This window comes from Pomacea canaliculata, linkage group LG8 (assembly GCF_003073045.1).
Source record: "Pomacea canaliculata isolate SZHN2017 linkage group LG8, ASM307304v1, whole genome shotgun sequence".
Classification (NCBI taxonomy): domain Eukaryota; kingdom Metazoa; phylum Mollusca; class Gastropoda; order Architaenioglossa; family Ampullariidae; genus Pomacea; species Pomacea canaliculata.
Window position 1 is genome coordinate 28,645,397 of NC_037597.1, and position 9,034 is coordinate 28,654,430.

The window sequence follows — 9,034 nt, forward strand, 5'->3', positions numbered from 1 at the left end:
GGTTGTGTGTGGGGTGTGTGGGGTGGGGATGTGTGGGATGGGGGTGTGTGGGTGTATGTGTGGGGTGTGTGGGGGTGGGGATGGTGGGGGTGTGTTGGGATGTGTGGGTGTATGTGTGTGGGAGTGTGTGGGGATGTGTGGGTGGGTGAGTGGTGTCCACATGAGTGGTGTGCCTGTGTCGCTGCAGTCTGTGGCCCCTGGCGTCGGTGTTTTTGTGCGAAGCTGTGTTGGCGCCTCAAGTGCTGACGCTTGTGACAAAAACCGTCAGGCCTGGCGTTGTGTGCTGACGCACCGACCGTCTTCCTGTGACGAGTGCAAAAACAAAAACAAAAACAAAAAGCTAAGCTAAATGGCTTTGACATCCGAGGCTACTAGGGCATTTTACGATGGTGAAGCCTTGGTTGCAAGACCGCCTGACAGAGCCCGCCGCTGATTAAAGGCCGCCATGTCGCGGCTCCCATATTGAAATCGCGGGCCTCAGACGCAATCCAAACTTTTTTCTTTCATCCAAGCACTCTCGTCCTTCAGTCATTTCCCTCCTGGACTCGTTACTATGTCCAGAGCTAAAACAAAAATAAAAGAGGAAAAAAAAATGGCTGGTTTCTTATAACCTGATGAATGAGACATTTTCCTCCCATTATTCAATTCTTTTGTAGCAGAGCGAAGGGCATTATGGGGCTGTTTATCGAATATTACGACATCTTGCAGCAAATGCATGCTCTTTGCCGACAGCCGCATGGCCTGTTATGGATTTAAATTAAAGCTTTTTGTCTGCTGGGAGAGAGTGCAGACACGCGCCCATGGAGGGGCTGTGGGGGGGGGATGCTGGCTGGTAGGGGGGAGGGAGAGGCGGGAGGCAGGGCGCACGACGAGGATACGGCAAGAGCGCTGTTCCATTAGTTAATTTCCTCCCTGCGCACAGCGGGAGCAGAAAAGATACGGTTTGAGTTTTATGGCATAACACATTTCACCAGATTAAAGAAATACTGTTTGGCTTGCGTCCCTCGAGATTGAATCGGTTGCCTGGGCCTCAATAGTTTATGCATTAAAAAGGGGAAAATGTTTTAATCGGGAATGTTGAGCGAGGAAGAGGGCAGCTGGGAGAGAAAGAAAAAGAGAAAACTGATGTAGAAAGTGGAGAAGCTGAAGAAACACACGTTTGTATGCATGTTTACGTGCAACACCTGTACTTTACACCTGTACTTTACACCTAAGTGTTATAGGTGCTCACAGTAGGGTTCGATACCCCCTGTGTCTAATTCCAAAGTCTCTGTCAGGCAATGAAACTGCCACCCGGGTAGTTGAAAGCTTCTGTCTTGTAGCAGGACGGGTGCCAGTGCACTAGTCACCGGGTGGTCTTCAAGTAATCACACTGCAGCTTACCTCAAAGCCAGAGTGTAGTTGGGAAGGTTGAATAAGTAAGGTGGTAAGACCTCGTGAAGATCTCTATTTTCAGTCACACATCAATTTTCAGAAGCTGGTGCACGGGATGGAGCAGATACCAGACTCCGGTCGAGTGGTACTCACGTGACTTGGCTCCAAACAAATGTTGCTAGGACCCTATTGCCCTTTGAGACGAGGTACAACAGCATTTGCCTAGTCATCTCGACTGTCAGACCGTCTCATCTGGAGCCAGTCAACAATAAAAAGTTTCTTCGTGGTCCAATGCTGTGGATATAAATGTCCTCTAATTGGTTTGAGAAATAAAGATGTCCTTGTTGTCGTCTGGGTTTAAGATAGTCTTTATTGAGTTGAGTTAAAGATTTGTTTTTTACAGACCTGATGGTGAGCTGCCAGACAAGGTCAAAGTTCACCAGGTATGTGTGATGTAACAATTGTTACATTGTATCATTGTCACACTGACAACACACAAATATCATATCATCTACACACTGACTACACACAAATATCATCTACACACTGACTACACACAAATATCATCTACACACTGACTACACACAAATATCATCTACACACTGACTACACACAAATATCATCTACACACTGACAACACACAAATATCATCACCTCTAGCAGCTACTCAAGCTGTCCAGTTTGTGAAGAAACTAATGTCACAGAAGATGACAAACATTCCGCTCAGCTGCCCCTAGTATGAGGTTGCTCTAAGAACAACAAACTCTTCCCAACACCTACTGCTCAAAGGATGGAAGCTCATCTACACTATCATCATATGATGATACTGATGTCCGTAGCAAAGTATGGAGCTGAGGGACAGGAGCTGCCAGTAGCTGTCATGTACACACACAGCAGACACTGCTTCCTGCTCTCTGTAACCATGGATACTTTCATGTACATGGGGGTGTTGTCAATGTAGCCTACACATGCAAGTTAAGTAGTGTGTCTGTGTGTGTCTATGTGTGTGTCTATGTGTGTCTGTGTGTGTCTGTGTGTCTGTGTGTGTGGACAGGCTCATTAGCCGACAGGTAGTTGCTGTAGCCTGCTTGTCAGGCCCTTGGCTCAGTCACACTGTCATAGTGTACTATGTACAAAGAACACCTGTACTATGTACTATGTACAGAGAACACCTGTCCACTCAGACATCAAGCGCCATGTTTGTACACACCACAGTGTCTCTAGGAGTTCACCGCCTTGCATTACTGTAGTGTCACGTGTACTGACACCGAGGGCTAGATATAAAAATAGAACTTTTACTTGGTCTGTTGCCCTGGTAAATAAAGATGTGTCATGTGTCATGGTGGTTGACTTGAGGCTGTTGGTTACCTTGCTACTCACCTGGTCGTTGACCTATGGACCTTGTCTCCACAGCCTGGCATGTGGCATCCACTACAGACTGTCCGGGCTGTGCTGTCAGGATTTTGCTGGCACAAAAGTCGATGCGTGTGCAGACCTGTGACCTGTGACCTGTGACCTGTGACCACAGGATGGTCATGTGATGTACATCAATATTGTGGCCCTGTAATGTCTGTAACGCTCCATAGTGTGGCACTGTAATGTCTGTAATGCTCCATATTGTGGCCCTGTAATGTCTGTAACGCTCAATATTGTGGCCCTGTAATGTCTGTAACGCTCAATATTGTGGCACTGTAATGTCTGTAATGCTCCATATTGTGGCCCTGTAATGTCTGTAACGCTCAATATTGTGGCCCTGTAATGTCTGTAACGCTCAATATTGTGGCACTGTAATGTCTGTAATGCTCCATATTGTGGCACTGTAATGGCACTACTCTCTGAAGAAGAAGAAAGAAAAATGGAATCTCTCGTACAATGGTCAAAGACTACCTCCGTCATCTGTGAGTTATCGAGTAGTGTTGACTTGTTTGTAGGAGCTCCTCCCGCCACCTCCACATTCCCTCCCTCACCTCCCTACCTACAGAATATCTCGGGCTGCCGTTGCTCACAGTTGCTTACAGTAGGGTCCTTCCTGGGCGCTTGTTGGTCTTCGTGAAACCTCAAACACCTTGACCTGGATGCTGATCCTGGGGTCACAAGCATTACTGTGTCGTCACGAGGCTGGGTCTGTGACCGCCAGGGGCAGCACGTGAGGAATAGAGGGAGCGCTGAGTGGACAAAACATGTTCATCTTGTCAGCCCGCTCACAGTAGACAACGGACAATGTGGACCTGGCGCTCTAGTGAACGGTCAGTGCTGTTCACTTGATGTTATAGTGAACTATCCTCTGTTCACTTGATGTTACAATGAACTATCCCCGTTCACTTGATGTTATAATACCTGTCATACTTTCCGCTTTGTCTTCTAGTTAACCGTCAGCAGTGTTCACTCTATGCTCAGTGAACTGTCAATAACGTTCACTTGACGTCTAGTGAACTGTCAATAATGTCGTACTAGTCAACATCGCCGGCACTGCGAGTGACAATATTTAACTGGATGGCAGGAGACATTGTTTCTGGCACAAAACCAAAAGTACCGACAGGTGACGTGGCCAATAACTGTCATGTAATACCTTGTACACCTGGAGGCAACACAGGAATGTCAAACTGATTGTCCACAAGGGAGATAACGCCCTAGGTAGCTGCAATTAGTACTCAGCATTATTAAGAAATCAAAATGTTCCGCTGCGGGGGATGAAGTAGGGGACACAGCCCCACCTTCCCCTTATCTCAGTGTCGGCTTGGAGGATCAGGTGAGGTAGCGGTGGCTATGTACACAGGTAAGTTGGGTAAGCTGCTTCGTACACAAGGAGCGGTGTCCCCATGACGTCACACGGTGTAGACTAACGAAGGAGTCAGGGGGCGTGGCCTGTCTCCCTAGAGACTGGAGACTCCACCCACTCTGTAGTCCACTCCTGGAGGACGTCTGAAACACCTGTCTCTCAATATATATACACCTGACACGATATCGCCAGCTTATCCCACAGTAATCTCGACACAGGTGTGTAGCTGCTGATGTAAACGTGCTTATGGAGAGGGTGGCGCTGCTGGCGCTGCTGGCGCTTGTCGTCTGTGCGGCTTCTGTTGGGGTGAGTTATCGCTCTTTGAAGTTCTGCGAGATGGCAGCAGCTGTCAGCAGCCACACGCTTTGTTCTCTCGGCTACACTCGATCTCAGTGACGTATCAAGGACAGGACACGTGTAGCAATGTGACGTATTCATTGACCTGTAGCAGACTTCAACCTCAGACGACATCAGATAATATGAAACAACATTACAAGATGTAAGATGATGTTAGTGTCAATGACACACTGACAATGACACACTGACAATGACACACAATGACACACAGACAGTGACACAATGACAGTGACACACAATGACAGTGACACACAATGACACACAGACAGTGACACACAGACAATGACATGTATTTGACAATGAATTAGTATTATAACCTTCTTTCGTCCAAGAAACGTTATAATATTCCAAGAGCGTCCACTGCCCGTTCTAGGAATAGTTTTATACACCAGTCTGTTGTCTTACTGAACAAGTGTTGTAAGTATTTGTGAGTGTGAGGGTGTGGGTGTGTGGTTTTGTGAATATAGTTTTAGTGTTGTTTCTTATTTAGTCGGGTATTTACATGGACTGTAGGTGTTTGTGTGAGATGATAGTTTGAGTGGAATTAAGTTGTTATTAAGTTTTTATTATAAGTTTTATTATCAGCCAGTTGTTTTACCACGTCTTGTAATTTCTCCTAGTGAGATAATAAAGTTGAATTGAATTGAATTGAATGACAAACTGACAATGACACACTGACAATGACACACGGACAATGACACACAGACAATGAAGACAATACCAGACGACGACAGAAATGTTCGTGTGAGAGAAGGTTCTCACGTCTGTCCCAAGTTGAGACTTAGTTTAGTGAGGTTTAGTGTGATGACGTGCTCGTGACGTGACTCAGTAATGAAGGTAGGAGTCTGTCGGTAACTGACGGTCACGTGAACACGTAGGAGACTGTTGGTAATTCTGTCACCTGTATCAATACCAGTTACTGGTAGTTTCAGTAATGTATTCACGAACACGCACACTGCTCAACTTGCACGAGACTGTTGGTAAGCTCTGTGACGCTATTACTGTGACGTATTCATGGACATGCACGAGCCCTGTCCAGGTGACGTCACTACAATCGTGCGGAAAGACGTGTTCGTGCCAAGACGTGGACGATGATGACGAGCCCCAGGTCCTGACCAAGCTGGAGGGTCTGGCCGCTGCTGTGGGGGTCTTGACCCCGCTCGTTGTGGGGGTCGCGGGCCTCGGCCTGTATCATCTACTCAAGCCGGCCAGCGCGGGACTTGAACCCCGTGTGTCAGCCTCACCGAGACCAACCTTCACAAACAAGTGAGCTTCCCCCCCCCCCTCGCTGTCTGTCTGAAAATATTGTAATTTTAGATGTTGATACGGTGACATCTGGTCTACTATATTCTACTTGCCACTGACACCTGGTCTACTATATTCTACTTGGCACTGACACCTGGTCTACTTTAGTAAGACAGGGTATGTGGGTGGGTACAGTGGTATGAGGTCCGCTGTGTTGCAGATGACTATGAGATGCCTTGTCACTTGTGTTGTTTATTAAAGTGACCGTTGTTGTGCTGGTGTCACTAGAGTGATCACTGAGCAGACAAAAGCCTCTGACAAACTTCACGTCATGACGTGACGTAACTAGACGTACTTGGCATCACGTACTTAGTGTCAACATAGTGTATCTGTGGAAGTACTTGGTGTCAAGAAGTACTCTCTCTCTCTCTCAAGATGTATTTTGTGTCAATGCGTTGTGTTTCCATGGTGACATACTTTTGCGTCTAGAATGTGTTTTGTATCAAGAGTTGTCTCCCTGTGCAGACCCTCTCCGCCGTCGTCGTGGCGCGGCTCGAGCCCTGTTTCTGTGTTCAGCGAAGACGACGAGGCGACCTTTTACCCGTCTGACAATGATGCATGGAAGTCGCCCCGCCCCGATACCTCATCGACATATACCAACATCCACCGCCCCTCCAAGGCCGACTCCATTAACCGCTGGATGTGATGGAGGGCGTGTCTGTCTCTTAGTGACGTCATCCGGGTACAAGCGTGCACCCACAGGGAGCTCGGCATGGACTGTAATATTATAAGAACAGCTTATTATGGGGTGGCGGTCACTTGGGACACGACACGTGAGTCTCACGGCTAACACACCTACACACTGACAACAACGCAGGCACGCACGCGTACTCACAAACGCACACACTGTCAGTAGAGCGCATTGCCTATCGCCGGACACGTAACTTGGATGCTGTGTGTTCGATCCTGGCTGCAGGCAACTTCCACAATAAAGAGATGAAGTCTGACAGAAATGAGCACAGACTTGCTTCACTTGCTGATTGGCTGGCTTCAGTCTTTGCCGCCTTCCGTGTTGTCTGTCCTTGTCATGTCGCCACCTCTACCTGCGTGTCACTAATGTCATGTCAACTTTCTGTCACACTTGCCCGTCTGCTTTGTCGCCAATGTGCGGTGAACTTTATGTGAAAGCTGTGAATCTGTTCGTTCCTAGTTCGCTGTGAACTGTCTGTGAACTGTGCGCCTGCTGTTCTGTTAGCCAATGACGTGCTGTAGTGTCAGAGTAGTGCTGTATAGTTAGTGTATAGTTAGTGTAGTGCTGTATTGTTAGTGTAGTGCTGTATAGTTAGTGTAGTTCTGTATAGTTAGTGTAGTGCTGTATTGTTAGTTTAGTACTGTATAGTAAGTCTAGTAGTGTATAGTTAGTGTAGTGCTGTATTGTTAGTGTAGTAGTGTATAGTTAGTGTAGTGCTGTATAGTTAGTTTAGTGCTGTATTGTTAGTGTAGTAGTGTATAGTTAGTGTAGTGCTGTATAGTTAGTGTAGTAGTGTATAGTTAGTGTAGTGCTGTATAGTTAGTGTAGTAGTGTATTGTTAGTGTAGTGCTGTATAGTAAGTCTAGTAGTGTATAATTAGTGTAGTGCTGTACTGTCAGTGTAATCCTGTATTCTATGGAATACTGTATTCTGAAATTCCAGATGCACCAGTCAGTTCATACCGTTTGTGTCACGTGATGTAGGCGGTCAACACAAAGTACTTGTGACTAGCTGGCCTTTCAGCTATTTATAGACAACGTAAGTGTCCTAATATTCAAGCCGAGACAGACATTACCACGTGAACAAGTGTCTATAAGTAATCTGAGCTGTGCAGTGACGTATCAACAGATGTTTATTCATGGCACACAAATGTTTATTGACAGACCGGATGACGTTTGAAACAAGAGCTACCACGAGTCAACACAAACATGTTGCTAGCGTCACAGTCATGTTCCTAGCTACCTTGTGACGTCACAAACATGTTGCTAGCGTCACAGTCATGTTCCTAGCTACCTTGTGACGTCATAAACATGTTGCTAGCGTCATAGACACATCCGTAGCTACCACGTGACGTTGACGTCATCAGTTATGATCGAGTAGCATGAGGCAGCAACTTTCCGTTTGTTTCTTCCCCACCGCCACCTGCCCGCCACCTGCCCGCCGCCCACCTGCCCGCCGTGCGGGAGGTCGCTGGAGGTGAAGGACGCGGCGTGGGCGTGTGCCAAACGATGTGCGCGCAGGATCAGACAACCCTCGCCGCTTTCATCCTCCAGCTTCTTTCCGACGTGTCTGGCCACCCGTGCGTCTGACACATCCGCTTCCATCACTAAGCTTCAATTGCTCCAATTGACGGCCTCTTCATCTCCCCACCCACCCACACTCCTCCCTCCTGACACCAAGGTTGGTCTGTGTGGATCAGGTCTCGACCTCTCAACCCACTCAACCTGAAGACGCGGCTGCTGCCGCTGAGTGTGACCAGTCATCATCCATGGGTCAGTGGCCGGCCTGTATGTTGCATTATCTTTGATGTCAACTTCAAAGTCAAATCCTCGGGCTCGCTGCTTGTCTCCCGCTGTTTGGGCACAGCCAGCCACTCACGTCACGTAGACCGTGACAGGCAGTTCAGATGTGACGTGTCTTTACAGTCTAGGAACACTCGCAGACCTCTCAGTCTCTCAACACTCACACATCTCACTGCCTGTGAACACTCACAACCTCCACGTTAGTCGGGGTTAGTCAGGGTTAGTCAGGGTTACTCGCAATGAAAATAAAATACACGTTCAACATCTTTAGAGCTAGTTAGTGAACATGTGTCAAGAATAGACCCCCTGCCTTCAGGAAGATTCTGAGATAACTAGATATGTAGAAGGTTGTGGGATAAATAGATATTATTATTGTTATTAGAGCCCTTGACACCACTTACGATAACAGATATGAAGAAAGGGTGAGATAAGTAGATATGTAGAAATGCTAGATAAATAGATATGTGGAAAGGTTGTTAGATAAACAGACAGGTAGAAATGGTGATAAATAGAGATGTAGACAGGAAGTGAGAGAGTAAGTAGAGGGTAAGTAGAGTAACTTGCTTGGTAGGTCGGTGGTGTAGCTTGTGGTGTTCTTATCAAACTCATTGCTCTACATCGGCGTTGACACAAATTGTCTTTGTTTTTATTTTGTGATTGCTTCTTGTCTCCGTTTGGCGCATCACCAGCTTAACAACACAAAAACAAACAAACAAACCTGTCTGT

The 9,034-nt window shown here is 47.0% G+C and overlaps 1 protein-coding gene across 1 annotated transcript; it reads left to right on the forward strand.

The window, feature by feature from the left end:
• The first annotated feature begins 4,281 nt into the window (after positions 1 to 4,281).
• LOC112570620 lies at positions 4,282 to 6,766 on the forward strand. Its single transcript, XM_025249154.1, has 3 exons — positions 4,282 to 4,459; positions 5,550 to 5,776; positions 6,281 to 6,766. Exons 1-3 carry the CDS (start codon positions 4,400 to 4,402, stop codon positions 6,459 to 6,461), a joined length of 468 nt encoding a protein of 155 aa, XP_025104939.1. The 5' UTR covers positions 4,282 to 4,399; the 3' UTR covers positions 6,462 to 6,766.
• Positions 6,767 to 9,034: the final 2,268 nt, after the last annotated feature.

What these genes read in the sequence shown, in the direction of transcription:
- LOC112570620 (XM_025249154.1), top strand. Translation starts at nt 4,400, where the DNA reads ATGGAGAGGGTGGCGCTGCTGGCGCTGCTGGCGCTTGTCGTCTGTGCG. An exon ending in TCTGTGCGGCTTCTGTTGGG is followed by an intron (nt 4,460 to 5,549) that starts GTGAGTTATCGC and finishes AGCCCTGTCCAG; the next exon opens with GTGACGTCACTACAATCGTG. An exon ending in AGACCAACCTTCACAAACAA is followed by an intron (nt 5,777 to 6,280) that starts GTGAGCTTCCCC and finishes CTCCCTGTGCAG; the next exon opens with ACCCTCTCCGCCGTCGTCGT.